This window comes from Lygodium microphyllum, chromosome 26 (genome assembly GCF_053477565.2).
Source record: "Lygodium microphyllum isolate KBCC chromosome 26, Lygodium_microphyllum_v1.1.10, whole genome shotgun sequence".
In the NCBI taxonomy this organism is placed as follows: Eukaryota; Viridiplantae; Streptophyta; class Polypodiopsida; order Schizaeales; family Lygodiaceae; genus Lygodium; species Lygodium microphyllum.
The window spans coordinates 37347919-37369055 of NC_141160.1; the positions used below are offsets into that span (position 1 = coordinate 37347919).

At 36.2% G+C, this 21137-nt stretch overlaps 1 protein-coding gene across 1 annotated transcript; it reads right to left on the bottom strand.

Moving 5' to 3' along the window:
* Nucleotides 1–280: 280 nt before the first annotated feature.
* LOC148013153 (eukaryotic translation initiation factor 5A-2-like) lies at nucleotides 281–3377 on the bottom strand. Its single transcript, XM_087667640.1, has 5 exons — nucleotides 3130–3377; nucleotides 1145–1267; nucleotides 998–1054; nucleotides 840–914; nucleotides 281–758 (listed from the first exon to the last, which is right to left on the bottom strand). The coding sequence occupies exons 1-5, from the start codon at nucleotides 3250–3252 to the stop codon at nucleotides 657–659; spliced, it is 480 nt and encodes a 159-aa protein (XP_087523766.1). The 5' UTR covers nucleotides 3253–3377; the 3' UTR covers nucleotides 281–656.
* Nucleotides 3378–21137: the final 17760 nt, after the last annotated feature.

Here is a 21137-nt window from a genome sequence, read left to right on the forward strand (position 1 = left end):
ATAAACCCCAGTTTCTATGGCTCAACAGAGCATCAACTACAATGCCCGATTGGCGAGTCCAATATGAATCCAGGCTGGCAAGCACACAGTAAATACTTAAAACTTATCATGTCAAATGCTTGGTTGTTGCCCTTTACCTGAGGTAAGCCACAGTTTTCGCAACCCAACAGAGTGCCACCCATCAGAAGATAGGTATGATATAACAACCACATTTTAATTAGTCCAGAAAAATATAGTGCGTATTTCAGGTCACATATTATTTACAGAGAGGAGTGACAAGTTTAGCAGAGATAAGTACATCTATATAACCAAAATATTGATGTCAGAGACACCAAACTGATAAAAGGGTCAAAGCAATTCAAATCCAGAAGAATACCAGACAATACATACTAGCACCCTCATGAGCAGTGTAACTGCGGTAGCCAGCCACAAAACCCCACAGCACCTTGTGAAAAGTTACATTTGACCCACATTCTTCTCTTTCATAATTACAACATGCATATTCGCAAGTCTCCAGCATAAAGGGGAAGCAACTTACAGATTTGTTGATGAGATGTCTAACAGTCCATATCTGCTGTTTTACTATAAACTTAGAACAAATGGAAAGTACAATTCAATACAGTGAAATCTCTGACACAGCAAGTATTTTGAGATCTCTATTTTGGCCCAATATCCTTGAGTGCGCAAATTTGCTCCTCGCCCATAGCAGACATAACTGTGACCACAAGATCTTTACCTTCTGCAAAACCATCCTTGAGCTGCAAACATAAAAAACAAGTCAGAAAAAGAAGACACCATATCTGTAAACAACTGTTACAGTTGCCAAGAAGCTACCAAACCTGCTGTAACAGTTGATCATCAGTAGGAAGCCTGAGGTCATCCTTGGTGCCACCATTATCCATGAGCAGACTCACCTTAAAAACAGCAACACAATCACATCAGTAACCCAATGGGCATCATTAGGATCGTGTATTAAATCATCCATTGGAGAACTTACAAAGCCATCCTCTGATATATCAATGAGCTGATAATCAGTACGAGTCACCTCAGGGACCTAAACATTTTGACAACAGCAAATGAGATCGCTGCACAAATTTATCAGCATGCATTTACAGAAAACTCAGAAGTATCAAAATGTTCATACATCACAGTTGTGTGAAGAAGGAACAATATCTTCAAGTTTCTTGCCAGTAAATATATCTATACCAACAAAATGGCATTTAGCATGTCCGTGTTTTCCAGTTTTGGAGGTAGAAACCTCCACAACCTGCAAAATTACATTTGATAAGACTCTTAGTTTGATCATATTAAAGACTAGTTTTAGTTCCACAAGCATACTTAAATGCTGGAATTCACTAGTTGAGACAAGTAAACATTGGCACAAAGTTTTGTATAATTCTACATGTACCTTCAAAAAGGTTCCAAAACGTACACAAGAGAAAGTGAAACAGATCTAGCCAGCCTAATCAAATCCCAACCTAGCCAAACCACTCAAATCTATCAATGTTCATGCTCATTTCTTTGTGGATACCCTTCTACTTTATAGCCAAGATCTAGATAGATAATACAAGTGAAAGAATTGCAGAGACCTGGATAATCTCTGCTCTCTTCCTTCCTCCTAGCTGCTTACATGTACATGAGTGTAAGACAGACACAGAGCTGAGACAAGTTTAAAGCTCGTACTCATGTTTTCCCTGTTTTCCTTTTGGAAAAGGAAGGGCACAACACTGAGGCAACATCAAACCACCACCTTCATCCACATCTTAAGAAAGCAGAGCTGGGAATTAAGATTGAATCAACAAGGATATGTCCTAGAAACAATACCAAGGGTCAAAATATAGTGAAATAAATCCACAAACAGCTTCACAAGCACCATATCTTGATATACCTATGATTAGAAGGATCACTACGTGGAGAGGCTTACAAACAAGAACAGTGTACCCTTGACTTGCAAATCCTGTAACAAGTGTCAAGCTCATACTCATCTTTTCCCTGCTTTCCCTTTGGAAAAGGAGGGGCACAACACTGAAGTCAGGTAATATTAACCCACCACCTTCATCCACATATCTTAAGAAAGCAGAGCTGGGAATTAAGATTGAATCAGTAAAGATATGGCCTAGAAACAATACCAACGGCCATAATCCAGCACAGTACATCCACAAACAGCTTCACAAGCACCATATCCTGACATATCTATGATTAGAATCAAAGCAGAAAGAACACCACATAGAAAGGGAATACAAAAGAAAGGCTTACAAATAAGAACAGTCCCATTGACTAGTGAATCAGGTAACAATTGTCTAAACATCACTCAATGCAACAAATATGCATACCAATCACAGGAGGTAGGGGCCACAACATCCATTGAGCTCAAGCAAAACGTAGATTGTATTAAGTGTTGCACCTTAGAAGGCTAAAAACAACATCATAGCAGCCTACCCATCCATCTTTCACAAAATTGCCTGTAGTGTTAACTCCTGAAGTAAGTAATGTGATGGATGCCTGCATACCTCAAAGGCAATCAGAAATCCCAGCCCCCATAAGGGAGCAACCATGTACAACTAACTTGCTCAGTACCATGACTAGTGAGATAAATCAAGATATCAACACAAGTACAGGATTTGCTGACAGACCGGATTCATTCTGATTGAAGCTGAAAAACTAAATCTGCAAATCATATAAAGCTACCACCTGCATCATACACAATTGAGATACAGGACATTCTAGCACAAAGGCATTACAAACTTGAGCGTCAATCTGTTCATCTATGTCGTGCAGCAGTGTCAACCTAAGCCACTAAAATACTTTAAGTTTTGCAAGCACCAAGAGTTTCAAAACTTTGATGAACACTTGATGGCCTCACAAATATCAAAGGAGGCAGCAACAGAACATATGAAGACATGCGTATAAATAGTCACAATCAGATGCTACTCAGGAGAAGGCATTGACATAAGATAACGTATAGATACTTGCAATCAGAAGCGGAGAGAAAACCAGCCATCCAACCACCATCAACTGGAGACAAAAAGCAGCAATCAAGCAGCGTGCCGAAAACGGATTCGGCATAAGAAACATGCCAGACACCTGGAAACATGGACATATAACTCGAAAGGAAGAGAAAAACCAGACCTTGCAGGGCCGATTCTTGATGACAATGTACGCGTTCTTGCGGATGGTTCCGGCCTGCTGAGGGAACGTCTTGGAGGCACCAGACTCGGCCTTGTGCTCGAAGGTGTGCTCGGAGTCTGACATGGCTTCCTGCAGCCGCAGCCAAGAAACCCTAAAATCGGCCTGCGCTTCTGATGGAAGCAAATATTCCGCTTGTGACCAGACTACGCTAGAGTCACCGAGAGAAGAGAGAGACAGGCACTCGGGAAGAAGACGGCACAACCATTATATACTCACTCCAATATTTAATTATTCCGAATTAGCTTCGTTATTAACACTTAATTACCACTTAAGTATTCGTCTTGATTTAATATTAACCCTCTTGGTATGCACCATGAAATTAAAATATAAGGAAAAAGCAAAAAGAAGAACCCCCTTAAGAGAACCTCAATGCGTGGAGTTATCGGTGTATTGTCATGACAACTTACATGCTTTATATAGATGTACAATATGCAATATCACCGCCATGTTCGCCCCACATCGACCAAAGACATAGAGAGGAAAAGCAGAAGAAGAAGAAGAAGAAGAAGAAGAAGAAGAAGAAGAAGAAGAAGAAGAAGAAGAGCGGTTTTGACACTCTAGGACCAAACCCCAAGATGCCTCTAAAGCATATCCCACAATGTCAGGCCTACGTGATAGAAAGAAAGATGTGCCTGGATAAACCAAAATATCGAGAATTGCCCCCTTCCCCTCCCCTTTTCCAACTCTAGTGAGCCTAGAGCCTCCACATTATTGAGGTTTTTCTAAGAACCATTTTCACTCTCTATCGCACTTATGGTAAAAGGGCAAAAGCATGTCAAAGTGAAACTTTTCATCAGCTTGTTTAGTGTGAGACTCACTTGTATTTTTCTATCATGACCAATGAGAAGCCATTGATGGGCTTAAACCTACTAGCACATTATTAGGGCCCCGTTTTAAAAGGGGTGCTTGCTGTTACCTTGCCCACATGAGGTACAATAGTAGAAACACATCACAAAAATCCTACATGGATTACACTTTTTTATGAAAGTGTTATAACAACCAAACAAACAAAAATTTCATCATAAACGCTCACAGTCATGTGAACACACATAGAAAAGAAATTTGATTGGTGAATTTGTTTTTTGCCTCATGAAATGGACACAATGGCGATAAACATGTGCCTATTGAGACAAAACGCATAGCCGTAATAATTGTTACTCCTTTTCCTTGTCGTACTTCTTATGCTTAAGGTATATGGAAGGCATGGATCCGAGTAAAACCCTACCCTAGACTCACATGGCACAACCAAGGGTTAGTGGGGGTTCCACCTCCACTACCAACCCCAAGTTCTGACCCAACTCTTAGAAGGTACTCTTATGAGCTCCAATTCACTATCAAAGATTTGGAGGCAAAGGTGTTAATGCTTTCATGCACATAGTACAAAGACTATACTTAACATGTGCAAGTCAAACAACTATAAGGGGACAAGTCTAAAACCACTAGTCACTTATATGTTTCAAGTCAAATATGTCATTCATTCCAAAATACATCATGTTTGATAAGTCATTTGACATGTGTCTAGGAATAAAGAGATAGTTCTGCTTGTTATTTCACATGAATACCTTTGTATGTCAATTATACCAAGTCCATTTTTCTCCTACTCATACTTTGGTCAAGACCTTTTTGAATCATTTCCTCAAGGCCATCGTTTAGTAAGAAGTCAACATCAATAACATTTGGACATTTACCCTAGCATGCTTTATTGCTCAATTATGTTATAATGCTACTATTCACAAAGAGAGAGACGACCTCGGGTGGGGTGAGGGGGGAGAGAAAGTGCACATTCTAGGAAAGTTCATAAGTGAAAAGAGGCATCCTTTTCATTATCTTAAACAAGCACTAGGCGCTTCGTGACTAGTTTCTCCCTATAGGTGCACATTCCAGGAAAGTTCATAAGTGAAAAGAGGCATCCTTTTCATTATCTTAAACAAGCACTAGGCGCTCTGCAACTAGTTTCTCCTTGTGCAAAGAAAATATAAATGAAGAAAAAAAGTACATATTTTGGGCAACGTAAATTTATCTTCCACATCAATTATACTAACAATAAATTATTGGAACAAACATTTCCTATTCCAAAATTATAATTCTATTTAGTAATGTTTGAATTAGTACTCTTATAATTTATTCACTTGTTATCTAAAAAAAGATCAATACGATTGTTGATATCAATCACATAAATCATTTTCTCTCATAAACATTTATATGAGAGAGAAAAATAGAGTATATATGAGTAAACTAACAATATAATGATTAAGAAATAAAATATTAAAAACTAATATTTTTCAATTAAAAACAACAATTCATAATTAAACAAAAACATGAGTGAAAAAATATAAGAAAGACTAATATTGAAAGTGTTAAATTTATAAAAACTTAAAAGTACTTGTAATTCCAAAAATAAAACTAATATTTCTTTTAAAATTTTAAGAAAGACACAAAATTTCATAATTATACAAAAACGTGAGTGCAAAAATATGAGAAAGACTAATATTGAATGAGCTAAATTTATAAAAGCATAAAAGTATTTGTAATTTTGAAGATAAAACTAATCTTTTTATTGCAAATTACCTAATAAAATTTATTTTAAAAATAAATGTAAACATAGAGAAAGAGAGAGAACAATTTTTTAAAACAATTAAAATTATTAAAATAGAAGATAAAAAATCAAAAGTCGGGAGAGAGAGAGAGAATAGAATAGAAACATAATGAAAACAAATAAGAGATAATAATAATAATAATATGAGAGAGAAGAACAAAGCATATATAAGCAAACTATCAAACTAACATATATATATAATATTCTAATGTTTCACCTATCACCTTGGAATCATACTTGTTCTAAAGACAATTATAATGAAAGCAAATGAGAGCACTCAAAGGTTTTTGCATGAATGTATAAACTGATCTGCCATCCAACTGCCTTAAGAGTGGCAATTGCACATTCAATCCTTACAAAAAAAAAGAACTCTTACCCCCTCACGTGCTCGTAGTAAGAAACATAAAAGGAAAAACATTGGTTTTGCCACAAACTCAACCTCATGGTGTGCCTTCAAAACCTACTTCAACAGTAATCTCTTCCATTTCAGCTTCAACAAGACAACCTCAACTAAAAGTCTCTCCTTCCTAGAGAACTAACACTTTGAAATTCTTGTCTCAAGCTTGTACTCACCCATATGTCATAGAAGGTATATGTGCTCATTGTAAAAAACTTATTGAAAATACAAATACTACTCCTAAGGTTGTAAATGTGGCTCAAGAGTTTGAATATGAAGGGCATACATATAAGGTTGCTCCCTATCTATGCCCCCAAAATTCTTCAAATTGATCTGCTAAGATTCAAACTATCAACTAGACTCATTTAGCACTCACGGGTTTAATTGAGAAAATAAAAAGGATACATGAACTGTGTGAAGGTCTTCAACAAAAACTTGATGTATTAGCATCTAAATCGGCTACTAGTGTGTCTTCTACTGGTGTGTAGATCGAATGTTGTACGCATGCGTAGTGAATGCCGAAAGTTCCCCAAGAACAAAGAACTCTACAAACCTTCATAATTTCAAGTACAAAGCAAAAGCAGATTTGCACGACATGAGACAAAAGAGACAAATTGGGTGCAATCTTCTCCCATGCCTTGTGTGAGCACTTCATAAGGCATGTATTTATATATTTATTTATCTTCAAGCTCAAAAATAGCCCACTTTACAAATAGCATGCTTTTGCTTTTGTGTTTGCATTTGCCCAAATATAAAGTAAGGCGTTTGAGCGTCCAAAAGTTGAGCTATGCCCAAATACAAATATCAAATAATGAATTATTTAACCGAGTGCCTATGCACATACAAGATAATAAATGTTTTGTCAAGCGCTTAAATAAATATTGGCACCATGCCTTTAGTGATAAGGCGCACACCCATCAAAAATAGTAATTCTTCTAAGCATTTGGATTCACGCTATTGCCGGGTGCTACCCAACGCCACCGCTGCCTGCTCTACACACAACTGAAGCATTCACAATTGTTAGAAAATAATTAAATAAAACCCAACAAAAGTTAATACCTAGCAGTCTTCAGCTACAAAATAATTAAATAGGTTGGAACTCTGTCCTAACCTTAATTTAATTCGAGTACACACTCTAAACTCGTAAACGTCCATTAATTTAATATGTATTTTATGGAAACACCTGTTATGGAATCACCCATGTGCACATTAAATTAATTTGACATCCGAAAAGGACAGGTGTCCTCGTCAACTTCTCGCACAAGGAATCCACCTTGTGTACGAGCCCCGTCAATAAATAGTTTTACAGAATCCACCGTGGTCACGGAATCCACCATGAAATATGCTTGCTGGCATCATACCCCCGAGGTAAGATAGTAATTGTCCTTAATTGCTATTAGCTCAATGTGGAGCCAGTGGTGAGGGGTAAGCACTTAGGTCTCGTGGGCGTGCATCCATTGGGCCTCTTCAATAGGATGGTTTTTAAACTTAACCAAATATCTAGAATATCTATGGCTAGTTTTAGTGGTCATAAAGTCAGTGTCTAGAATAGTTTCAGGTTCAAGGATTTCTGTTTCTTCTTTTAACAAATGAGGATTTTCATATACATGGTGGACAGGTAATTGGCCTCTAAAAGGTCGTAACAAAATGATATGAAAAGTATTATGGATCTTCCAATGTTTGGGTAGTTCTAATTTAAATGCATTGTCATTGATGTTGTGAATTATTTTGAAAGGTCCAAAAAACCTAGGTGCTAATTTAACAACAAGGTGTTTCTCAACACTCTTTAATCTTCTCTTTTCAATGCGTAACCAAACATAGTCACCAACATTGAAACTCGCGGCTTGTCTTTTCTTATTAGCTTGTTTAGTGTATGTTTGTTGGGCTTTCGCAATCATATCTTTAACTTGAGCAAAAATAGTAGCATGTAGATTGGCAATATTATCAGCAGCTTTAACTTTATTCGACAATGATATGACAAGTGTAGGCAATCTATGTTTATAAATGATTTCAAAAGGTGCTTTATGAGTAGTTGTGTGTGGTATATTATTGTATAAAAATTGAAGTAGATGCAAATGTGTGTCTCATGTTTGTGGTTTTGAAATTGTGTATACACGCAAAAGATCTAGAATGGTACTATTAGTAGCTTCTATTTGCCCATTGGTTTCAGGATGTATAGGTGGAATACTTCAGCTCAGAAGTTTTAAGTTTGCAACTAGAATAGGCTATGGGATGCGAATCTTGCATAAGGACAGCTCCTATTCCTAATCCACTAGCATCAATGACTACTAGGAAGAATAGTCGACTAAAATTAGATAATTGCAAGACAGGTGCATGTGTTAAAGCATGTTTCAACAAATCAAAAGACTTTTGTTGGTTGTTAGCAGACCAACGGTACACAACACCTTTCTTTAACAATTTCGTCAAAGGCAATGCAAGCAATGAAAATTTTCTCACAAATTTTCTATAAAAGCTGGCAAGGCCTAAGAAAGAATGTAATACATGCACACTTTTAGGGATTGGCCAATTCAAAATTGCCTCTATCTTTTTAGGATCAATGTGACCTAAGTATTCAATCTGGGTTTGGAAAAATTCACTATTGTCAAGGTTAGCATATAATTAATTCTCTTTCAACAATTTGAAAACTAAATATAGATGTTCACAATGTTCATTCTCATCTTTACTGAAAACCAAAATATCAGCAAAGAAAATAATCACATAATTCTGATACTTCAAAAATATAGGATTCATCATACGACTGAATGTAACTGGTACATTGGTCAAATCGAAAGGCATAACAAGAAATTCATAATGACCAAACTAAGTTCTAAATGTAGTCTTAAAAATGTCAGGTGTATCTAAGCGTACTTGATTGAGATCTATCTTGCTAAAAATAGTAGCCCCTTGTACTTTATCCATGAGATCGTCTACCTTAGGGATCGAATATCTATTCTTAACAGTGATTTTGTTTAGGCCACGAAAGTCAATGCACATCCTATAAGTATTATTTTTCTTCTTAACTAATATGGCAAGTGCACCAAAAGGAGAACTACTGGGCCTAATGAGTCCTCGGTCAACTTGTATTTGGATTTCTTTTTGTTCAATCTGATTGTGTCTATAAGGTGCTTTACATGGTGGTTGAGAACCTAGGATTAAATCTATTTTATGGTCTTCAGGACGTGTAGGTGATAAACCAGATGGTAAATCAGCAGCAAAACAATCTTTAAATTTTGAAAGAAATTGTGCATGCCTAGGATGCATCTGATTTTCCTTAGCTTCAATTTCATTCACCCATACTAAATATGATTTGCTACCTTTTCTCAATGCACGTTTAGCACGTGTGTGACTAAGCAGTGGGAAATTATCAAAGGTGTGCAATCCATGTAATGTGATTTGGGTTTCGTTAAAATGAATTTTCATGGACTATGTGAAATAATCTATGTCAAGGTTATATTTGTGACACCAAGGTATTCCTAAAATAATATCACTAGCTTGCAAAGGCATAACCAAGAATTTATGCACTCAACATAATCACTAATTTTAATCTCTAAATCATGCACTTCTTGTGTACCATTGTATCTAGTGTCTAAGAATGCAACCTTTATGCGATAATGAGTTGGAACATTAGATAAATTCAAATCTTTTACCAACTTTGCAAAAATAAAATTATGTGTGCTTCCATCATCATGAAAAACAATATTTTCTTGACCATGCACAAAATATTTCATTGTTAATAATGAATGAGAATTTGGCATACCTAGTAAAGTATCTGAAGCGTTGTCGATATCATCATCATCTTCTATGAAGTCTGGCACATCTTCATGGTCCTCGTCATCAGTTGCTCCCAAAAGTGATTGATTTGAACAGCTTGTTTCTTGGACTGACAGTTCACTGCTAAGTGTCCAGGCTGATGACACTTATAGCAAACCATAAGCTTTGCTTTGGAGACATTGTTGGTAAGGGCTGGAAGTTTGGGTATATTGGGATTTGGCTAGAGGGAAAACTTAGGGTTTGAATTTGTATTTGATGGTAAAACAGGAGGTCAAGTCCAAGGTTTACGAAAAAAAGGAGCAAAGTGATTTTGATTGAATTTTTGAAAATTAGAATTGAATTTCCTTGTACCAAAGATACCATTAACTAAAAACTATTGTGATCACTTTTCTCGTCCACGAATTTTATCTTCCGCATCATGCGCTAAAGAAATTGCATCCTGCAAAGTCTTTGGCTTGAATATATTCACTTCTGTATAGAAGTGACTAAGAAAACTGGACATGTACTTGCGCTTGTGGGTCACCTCAGGAACATCTTCAAGCATTCAAAGTTGAAGTAAGGCACTCCATAAACATTTAGTGTACTGCGGGATGGATTCACGATCTCTTTGTTGCAGGAGATCCCACTGTTTGATAGCTTTCTCATGGAATTGAGGCGGAATGAAATTCTACAAAAAATTCTTTTGAAAGGCTTCCCAAGTAGAGGGACAATCAACACTTTTGAGGATAACAATCCACCATAATGATGCTCTGTCTGCTTAATGGTTAGTGACGCATTTAAGTTTATTGTTTTCAGCATATTGCTCTTCATGAAAATAGTCATCAAAATGGCTAATGAAAGCAAGAACAATTTTGCCATCACGTTGCCCATTATAAGTGCGGAACTTAAAAATTCTTTTACTTATCTTGGCTGCTTTCCTAAGAGCCTGTGTATCGAGTGTTGCATCAATAGTATGTTGAATGACATCTTTAGGTTGTGCTCCGTCTTGCTCGACAGTGGATTATTGAAGTGTAGTCAATTATGCTTGCAAGTTTTGACCTTCCCTTTGCTCTTCTTGAAGCTGCATCATGATTAGATTCAATTTCTGTTCCATAGTCAACTCTGGCAAATTGCCTTTACCCATAAAATCATCCATATTATGATCTGACATCCTGTATTTGATTGAAGATCCGTCGCTTGTCCTCTAGTCACGTATGAATAAGATCACCACGAACTTACTTTGTTTATTAGTATGCTTTTGCTTTTATGATCTTGCTTTTCTCGAGTACGACAATTGAAAATGGTTATAAATTCGTTCAGCCAAGTTTCAGGTGGGAACAAGGGCTTACTGAAGCTTCAAAACTGGTTTGGGAGTACCACAATGTGAACACCTGCTATGTGAAGTATTGATAGTTAAGCTTTAAGCTTAAGTTAAATAATTAATAGCTTAAGCTTTAAAAAGCTTAAGAAATTGGACAAAATTGGCACAGGATGACAGCATGTCTTTGATCGATTCAGCATCAACGAGTACATACTTCCGCCATGATTCGTCAAGTTGGTGAGGCTTGTGCCTCTTTTAAGCTTACTAAGCTCATATTAACTCAAACTTTATAAACTTATTTTTTCATGCTTCTCTTTGTGAGAAAAACAACTTATAAAGGGACTTCTTGAGTGGTCCTCTGCCTACTGCAAGAGGTCCTTCATGATCAAAGGATACAATAGGGGGTTCTTCACCACTAGGAACACGCCTGTGTTGTCAGTTCATCGTGAGACATGCAATCTCCCCCCATGCCTTGTGTGAGCGCTTCACAAGGCATGTATTTATAGATTTATTTATCTTCAAGCTTAAAAATAGCCCACTTTAAAAATAGCATGCTTTTGCTTTTGCGTTTGCGTTTGCCCAAATATAAAGTAAGGCATTTGGGCGTCCAAAAGTCAAGCTGTGCCCAAATACAAATATCAAATAATGAACTATTTAACCGAGTGCCTATGTGCATACAAGATAATAAATGTTTTGTCAAGTGCTTTAATAAATAAGTGTGCTTAAATAAATATTGGCTCCACGCCTTTAGTGATAAGGCACACACCCATAAAAAATAGTAATTCTTCTAGGAATTTGGATTCACACTATTGCCCGGTGCTACCCAACACCACCGCCACTTGCTCTACACATCAACTGAAGCATTCACAATTGTTAGAAAATAATTAAATAAAAACCAACAAAAGTGAATACCTAGCAGTCTTCAGCTACAAAATAATTAAATAGGTTGGAACTCTATCCTAACCTTAATTTAATTTGAGTGCGCACTCTAAACTCGTAAACATCCATTAATTTAATATGTATTTTACGAAATCGCCCACATACACATTAAATTAATTTGGCATCCGAAAAGGATAGGCATCCATGTCATTTTCTCGCACAAGGAATCCACCTTGTGTATGAGCCCCGTCAATAAATAGTTTTATGGAATCCACTGTGAAATATGCCTCTTGGCATCATCTACTTCTACTATGGCTACTCCAACAAATACTCCTTTTGGAATCGATTGGAAAGCATTCTCAAAGAAAATACTCAAAAAAAGATGGTCTATGTTTTCTTCTCTAACTCAATGATCTTTAAATGTACATTCTGTCATTCAAAATAATCTGAATGGAAAAGAAACTATGGAGGAATAGGAAATGGATTCTCTCTTGCATGAAATCCAAAGCATTTATATCCCACTGATTCTTGGTGATAATGCTGAAGAAAAGATCGTATGGAACCCCAAGGGATCACATGACCATGAAACTAGCCCCTCTCAGTATGTATCTTAGACTCTTCCAAAGCAACTGGATCAGAGGTCACAAAACCTAATGCTTCTAATAGTATTCAACTTTCTCCTAAATTAGTAGAGTATATTGATCACATTTTTCCTGATTGGACTATTCAAGAATATCAATGTGCATTTGACAAAATTGACAAATTGGCATTTAGAATGGTTCAAAGGCAAAAAGAGGCAAATAATGTCTTACAACAGATGCCTTTATGTATTGCTCCCGAATATGCTACCAAAGATGATATTGGCTACTATGTTTAGAATAAGTATGATTCCAAGGTGATGGGTGAAACATTAGAACAGAATCTAGATGACTATATTCCTTCTTGGTACATAATGGACACTCAGGCACAATAGCAACTCGTCTATAGTATCTCCTCTTCTGATGAAGATAGTAACATTATTAAAGATGATACCTTTGTTCCTATGAACTTGCACAGACTCCCTTATCAAGCTGGAGATGAGTTCCTTACTACTCATTTTGGTAAAGGGAAACAATCTCATTCAAAGATCTATAGTAAAATTGGTGTCCTAGAAAAAGTTGGTAGTTTCCTGATATGGTCAATTGATGGAAAACCCCCTATGGAAATCAAGTTGTTGATATATATGATGTATGCATATGTGGGACAAAAACTTTTGGAAAAACCTATTGCAAACCACTTGGATGTACTTAATGGAATAACACATGGCTTTGTGGGAGGTCTCCACCAATGGGGGACTTCTATTCATCCTCAGGTAAAGTTGGCTATTGCTCAACAACCAGACCTTGTGTGGTTATTTTTTTAATTACTACTAGGAGAGTTAGTTGATAACAAACTAGATGATGTTTGTAGAAGCCTGTGAAGCTCTGTGTGTGTGTGTGTGTGTGTGTGTGGAGAGAGAGAGACAATATATCACTATAATAAACACACAACAAAATTGGTAGTAATCAAAGTAATCAAGAAGATTGAATTCCACATTCAACAATGGTAGTAAATATAACTAAAATAATAAAGTCAGTTCAATTCAATAATGATATTAAATATAAACAAAAAACTTGCAAGCTTAAAAAAGTACATTTGATTCAATATTAAAAGAGTGATGGAAAACCATGTATTTGCAAAGATGAAGCTAATTAAGGTATGCAAAGGTAAAAGAGTAGTAAATGCATTCAAAAAATAATAACCAATGCAAGATTAGAGAGAGTATTAAAAGGTAAACATATGTGTTTTTTAATTATTCATAATTACATATATATAATGAAAATATAAAACATAAATAATAACACAAAATAATAACAAAAAAAGACTAATAAAAATACAAAATATATTACACTTAATATTATATACTTTTAAAATATACAAACCTTTAAATTTTTAAGTTAAAGAGTAATGGAAAACCATATGCTCACAAAAATAAAGCTGACAAAGGGATACAAAGCCAAATGAGTAACAATATTCAAACAATAATAACCAATATAAGGTTAGAGAGGCTATTAAAAGGTTGACATATGTCATTTTTGAATCATACATACATACATACACACACATATATGTATGTATATATGTAACTAATACAAAATTTTATTTGTTATCATATATATGTATATACATATTTATACACACACAGAATGTAAATATAAAACATAAATAGTAAGATAGAATAAAAATGAAAAAATCAATTTAATAAAAAACAAAAAATAAAACATACACAATAGTATACTAACAACAAAATACCAAAAATAATATGATACAAAATCTTATATTCTTATATTAACATTCACTACAAAACATTAACATTAACTAATGAATTGATTAAAAAAAAACCTAAGTAATAATAAAAACATACATAATAACCACTACAAGGATACACGAGTATAGCAACAGCCATTTGCATCGCAAATAGCGACAACACTCAAGCGAAAAAAAGTGGGCCGAAACCCGAGCATGGCATTTTGCGCGAACGAACGGAAGAGGGAGTGAAAGGGAGAGCGAACTACATCTTGTGTTTAAGAGGGAGAGGGAGAGAAAGAGAGAAAGAGGGAGAAGGAGAGCTTCTCATCGCCGTCGCCGCTGCTGTTTGCAAAGAAAAGGAGGAAGTATACGGAGGGCGAAGAGGAGCTGCCAAATCCATCCTCGGGCCTTTGCGGTGAGTGCATTGTTCTCTCTTGCTTTGTTTTTGTTTTTTCTCCTTTCTTTTGCTTGTTTTTGTTAAAAATGATGTGTACTGAGAGAGAAAGAGAGAAAATAAGAGGGAGAGGAAGACAGAAAAAGAAAGAAGGAACAAGAGAGAGGAAAAAAACCTTAAATATGATAGAGAAAGAGAGAAAGAGAGAGAGAGGGAGGGAGAGAGGAGAATGAAAGGATAAAAAACAAAGAGAGGGTAAGATCATGTTATTTAATTTCTTCTTTTCTTGTTTGTAGTAGTAGTAGTAGCAGTTCTTTAATTTTTTCTTTTCTTATTTGTAGTGGTAGTAGTAGCAGTGGTGGTAGTAGTAGTAGTAGTTCTTTAATTTCTTATTTTCTTGTTTATAGTAGTAGTTCTTTAATTTATTCTTTTCTTGTTTTTTTTTGTACTAGTAATAGTAGTGGTTCTTTAATTTCTTCTTTTCTTGTTTGTTGTTGTTGTCGTGGTGGTAGTAGTAGTAGTTTTTTTTAAAAAAATTCTTATTTTTTGTTGTTGTTGTTGTGGTAGTAGTTTTTTCTTCTTTTCTTGTTTGTAGTAGTAGTAGTAGTAGTAGGAGTAGGAGTAGGAGTAGGAGTAGGAGTAGCAGTAGCAGTTGTTGTTGTTGTTTCTTCTTTTCTTGTTTGTAGTAGTAGGAGTAGGAGTAGGAGTAGGAGTAGCAATAGCAGTAGCAGTTGTTGTTGTTGTTTCTTCTTTTCTTGTTTATTATAGTAGTAGTAGTAGTAGTAGTAGTAGTAGTAGTAGTAGTAGTAGTAGTAGTAGTAGTAGTGAGGGCTGAAATGATGAATGGGTTGCCTCTTACCCATCCAACCTCCGATCCTCACTAAGAGAACTAAAGAGGGCCACCACCTAGCCAAAGGGAGGATGGGCTAGGACATCCATTTTCTCAAAGAGAATCAAGAGAACCAAGACATAAATTTACAAGAGAGAATATATGTACTAGACACCATATTGGAATATAAGAGAGAGATGAGAGGAGAGGGAGACAAGAGGAGAAGAGGTAGAAGAAGCTTGCCATTATGCTACATGGAATGAGAAGATGAGAAGAGAGGGAGATAATAGGAGAAGAGGTAGAGGAAGCTTGCCATTATGCTACATAATAAAAGAACTCACTCATAGCTTACCTCAAAGAGATGAGGATATTCTAGAGTGCTCTCATAGACTTGTCATTCTCCTTCCTCCCCCTCTTCATTCTCCATGGGCTCTTTATATAGCCTCCATGAGGGATTAGATTAAGCTAATCTTCTTAATTAACATAATCCTAGATGATGTATGGCATCTTTGAAAATATGGAGCATAGTGAATGGGACAAGTCCCCACCTTGGTCATCATGCAAGAAGCCAAGGGTGGTGGTAGACAACATAGAGAAATGGAGCTAGATTACAAGAGGTGGGTGCCCAAAGCACATTATTATAATATATTTACAAGAAGGATAGAGTGGAAAGTTGGTGTGGTGAAAGAGAGAAGAAATTTGCATGTAGCCAGCAGTCTACGCCTTCGTAACTTCAAATCCATGAGGAATTTGAAAAAAGTTTCTTCTGCAACTTTGTAGACAAGGTCGAAACCGATCAGGCCTCGCAAGAATTTTCTTGAAATTCGCTTTTTCTTGGGAGTTATTGAGATTATAAAAAACGGCTTCTAAAAGCTGCTTTGACTTTAGTCCCCCATATGTATATAAATACATATAAGCATGTGACAAAAGGGGTCCATGCTTGTAAGCTTTTGTGCAAGATCCAAATGACACCATGATGTGGATATTGACTTGTGTGCTAGGGTGAGGTGTCCTCTAATGATGGTGATAGATTCCAAATCTTAGTGATGCAGATGGGGCCCATGTGTAGTTGGAGGCTAGTCCTTTGAAAAATCTATGCATTCACTCAACTCCTAGGTGTAATCCATTTTCATCTTCACTAAGATAACCATCCCTTTGACCCTTTACATTGACATGCCTTCTAAGAACTTGTTCCCCCCATTTGCTAGAGTTATCATAATCGAGAAGCAATGTAACATACCTAGTGCTTGAAGAGTAAACCCAAAGTGATATGGTAAGCTCTTGATAGGGGATTTGGCCAAATTTTGTGGTAATAATCCGGGTTGTAAAAAATCCGGATCAGTAGTAGTAGTTTTTTCTTCTTTTCTTGTTTATTATAGTAGTAGTAGTAGTAGTAGTAGTAGTAGTAGTAGTTTTTTCTTCTTTTCTTGTTTATTATAGTAGTAGTAGTAGAAGAGAGAGAGAGAGAGAGAGAGAGAGAGAGAGAGAGAGAGAGAGGTGTTTTGTTAAAGAAGGAACGAGAGAGAGAGGGAATAAACAAACAACATAATAGAGAGAGAGAGAGAGAGAGAGAGAGAGGGAGGGAGAGAAGAGAATGAATGGATAAAAAACAAAGAGAGGGTAAGATCTTGTTCTTTAACTTCTTCTTTTCTTGTTTGTAGTAGTAGTAATAGTAGTGGTAGTAGTGGTGGTGGTGGTGAGGTATGATGTAATACCACGAGATGGGAAACACTCCGACATATGTTAATTTGTGGGTGGGTGGAGACTTTACATACGTTAATTTTGTTGAGTTACAAGAGAAGAAATCCCTTCTTAAACAATTTAAGAAAGAAAAAAAGAATGATAACAAAAACAAATTGTTTGTCGTAATATAGACCAATATAGACCAAATAGAAAATGATGAAGGTCATGATGTTCAAGATCGCGAGACGTATCTTAATCAGTGTGTCCCATGTCCTTGCTCTCAATGTAAGCTGGCAATTAGACAAAAACGTCGATTGTTTATAGAACACATACGACGCTTCGGTGAGTTTCAATCAGAGATCATTGATCAGGCAATCTCGGATTTTGAGCAAATGGTAAGAAAAGTGTATATCAATCATGCATTGTATTCGCAAACTAATTGAATATCATATACAAAAACATTGGGTATAGCTGGCAAATTTTCTATCTAGGGAGGTGACGTCTCGTCCTAAGGAGGAGTGTACCCTTTGCGGCCAGTTAGAAGAGTTTGTGGGCATGCGATGGATAAAGTGCTTGAGCCAATCCACCACTTGGAAGGTACTACCCAATCTATACTGTCAATACCAGAGGAGACAGGCAGCCTTCCAGACTTTCCTACCATCTTGGATCCTGAGATGGAGACAATGATTGATGCATTGATGCCCATGGATATCGAGACATTTGATCTGCTTAGAGAGGAAGCATCCATACCATTATATGATGGGTGCCGAGTATCTCGCCTAAAGACAGTGTTTGTACTCCTAAGCATGCAAGCAAAATACGGGTGGAGTAATGCGAGTGTGACCGAGTTGTTCAAGTACCTTGTACATACGCTTCGTTGATTTCTTTTCGACGCTATCATAAAAAACAATTGTGCTTTTCAAGGTATTTTATGATTTTTTTTCAGGTTACTGAAGTATCATATATTACCACTTGCAAATACCATGCCCGAGTCTCGTGATGATGCACAACATGTTTTACGAAATCCATGTGACCTAGAAGCAAAGCCAACTAATATGGCTCTAGGTATGACTAGGAGGAAACCTTGCACATAAAGATGCACACGAGTAGCCCAATACATATTGTAGAAATAGAGAATAGAATATTGAAAAATGAAGAAACTAAAAAGTGTGATGACAAACCAAGAGGAGGTTTACTAGGGAGCAAAGGGAGAAAAGATGAGGGTGAGGCCAAGATGAACTCTCCTACTACCAACATGAGAAACTCCCTAAAGAAGGCTACTACTATAAAGAAGAGATGATGCAAGTAGAAATTTATAAAACTAGTTTGCAAAATGATTATGGACTAAGATAATGTTAAGCACAATTATACATGTAACCAAGAAGAAGAACTAGTTTGCAAAATGATTATGGACTAAGATAATGTTAAGCACAATTATACATGTAGCCAAGAAGAAGTGGAAGCAATGTAAAATGGCAATGCATGTACATCAAGTGTTGCTCATGAAGACTTCTACAAGGACATAAAAAGAAATAAGCGAAGAAGAATTGGCAATTAAACGTTAATGAATAGGAGAGGAATCCACATTTAATGTGATGCAAGTAAACATGGTGCACACCTATTGGTAGGAGGCATTACTTTTATTGCTAGAGAGATGATGGCCTTAAAAAGTTCTCCTCTATGCATTGAGCACATTCTCAAGGGGATAAATGCCTAGATAGTTTTCCTTGGGGAGAAAGTTGGTAGAGATATATGTCCATTTCAGGCACAACACAAACTCTCATATAAGTGGGCGATACCATCAACAAGTGATTTCATCATATACACCTACAACTAGTGTTCACATATGTTAATAGTTCTTATCAACACTCTTTCATTATCATGTGTCCATGGACTATCTGTGGTTATTTACTATTTAAGTTGATAAAAGTGATTTATTTGGTTTGTTCTCACATTCATGTATTTGTGGTTGATGCATAGAGCAATGGGTATACTTGTGGTATTGATGTGAGCATTTAGTCGACTCTCAACTATTTTGTACAACTTTATATTTTGTGCACAAATCACAATTTCTTTAATCCACTTATTCATACTTTTCCTCGGGTAAGTTAGTCATGAATATATGTGTGCATCACGTGGATTCAAAATAAGGTATTTTTAAAATACAAATTTTATACATTTTTTATATATGGAAGGATGCAATATAAAGAGGTTATTTATAGATTGAATAGAAAAGGGTTATGTTTTATTCAAAAAAAAATCACAGATAAAGATATTTATAAATAGGCCTTGAACGCGTATGATGTAGATGATATATATATAGTAACTTTCCCAAGTACTTTTCCACCCTTCCCACCACCAACCAAACCTACCACTACCATGTTAGCACCACTACCAAAACCATCACCACCATTGGAATCACTATTGATGCTTAGCATTGACCATTACCATCACTACTAGTACTATCATGCCACTAGCACCACCCCTACCACTAGAATCATCACTTTCACCACCACCACTAACCTACCTCCTCTCGTGTGATTTACCCACCCCCCCCCCTCGACACACACACGGATAAAACTCATCATTCTATATGTCTCTCTCTATATACATACGTACATACATGTGTGTATGTGTGCATACAAACTATTGAGAAAAAAGGCTAGGTATAGCATTAATTAGAACCATAGAACTTGGCATGCTAGCACTATTTGTAAAAATGCATCTCTATTCCTACGAGAGGTGGAGATAATTTAGAGATGACCTTTTGAGGGTTGCATTGAGCCACATTGGTTGCACTCTTCTAATCACAATTGACATTCTCAATTATGTCACTGGATTAAGCCACCATAGCTACATAACTAGAAAACTCAAATATCAAGATGATTCTATTTATTTGCTTTACCAATAGCTAAGCTAATAGGTTCATGCTACATTCTAATTTTGAAGCTTCATTGTGATACATATGTCCCAAGGTTGATTAAAGAAAGAGCAACATTAAAGCCCTCAAATCAAATAGAAAACTTGAAGTAGACATAGCCTGCAAGATCTACATCTGCTAAATCATTGATATCTCTCTATATACTTGATTAGTCTAGGAGCTCTATGGCTCAAATCATTGATATCTCTCTATATACTTGATTAGTCTAGGAGCTCTATGGCTCAACTTGTATGCTTACCCAAGGCACTTAAAATTTATCAAATAGATCATGCCATTGTTCTCCCTAGATGTGGCATTGTCAATATTTTTCCTCCTATGGCATACATCAAAGGTGAAGCTAAAGAATCCACCAATAATTACAAGTACAATGAAGAAATTGAGTTTGAAGGTGCAAAAAAACGAGGATAATTAGCAAGAGGAAGAAAAATGTAATGCCTAGAATCTACATGGACATTATGCATCGTTATGGCCAACCCTTTGAGCTTGATTCTTGATTGTAGCCCGGCCTTGTAATTAGACATGAGCTTATAAGCCTTCATTAAAGATATAGTTATTGTGCTGCTTTTGGGTAATATTATGTATCCTCTTTAATAAATATTTGCATATTTTGATAACTTTTAGGAGTTAGACATTACTACTTCCTCATAAACTAGTAACTCTACCACTCCAATAATGATGGCAAGCTCAAGTTCAGTGTGCATATTGAAAATTTCTTTGACCAAATGCTTGATGAGTTGTCCAACCACATAATCTTTCTCTAAACAATGAGGAGCATCATGACCTAAGTGCATGGTCAACAAACCCTGAAAAGCAAGCTATAGTTATGGCCA

Excerpts from the sequence above, each read along its gene's own strand:
- LOC148013153 (XM_087667640.1), bottom strand. The coding sequence starts at position 3,252 with ATGTCAGACTCCGAGCACACCTTCGAGCACAAGGCCGAGTCTGGTGCC. Across the intron at positions 1,055-1,144 it reads CTTCTTCACACAACTGTGAT|GTCCCTGAGGTGACTCGTAC; the intron begins GTATGAACATTT and ends CAAAATGTTTAG. Across the intron at positions 915-997 it reads ATATATCAGAGGATGGCTTT|GTGAGTCTGCTCATGGATAA; the intron begins GTAAGTTCTCCA and ends GCTGTTTTTAAG.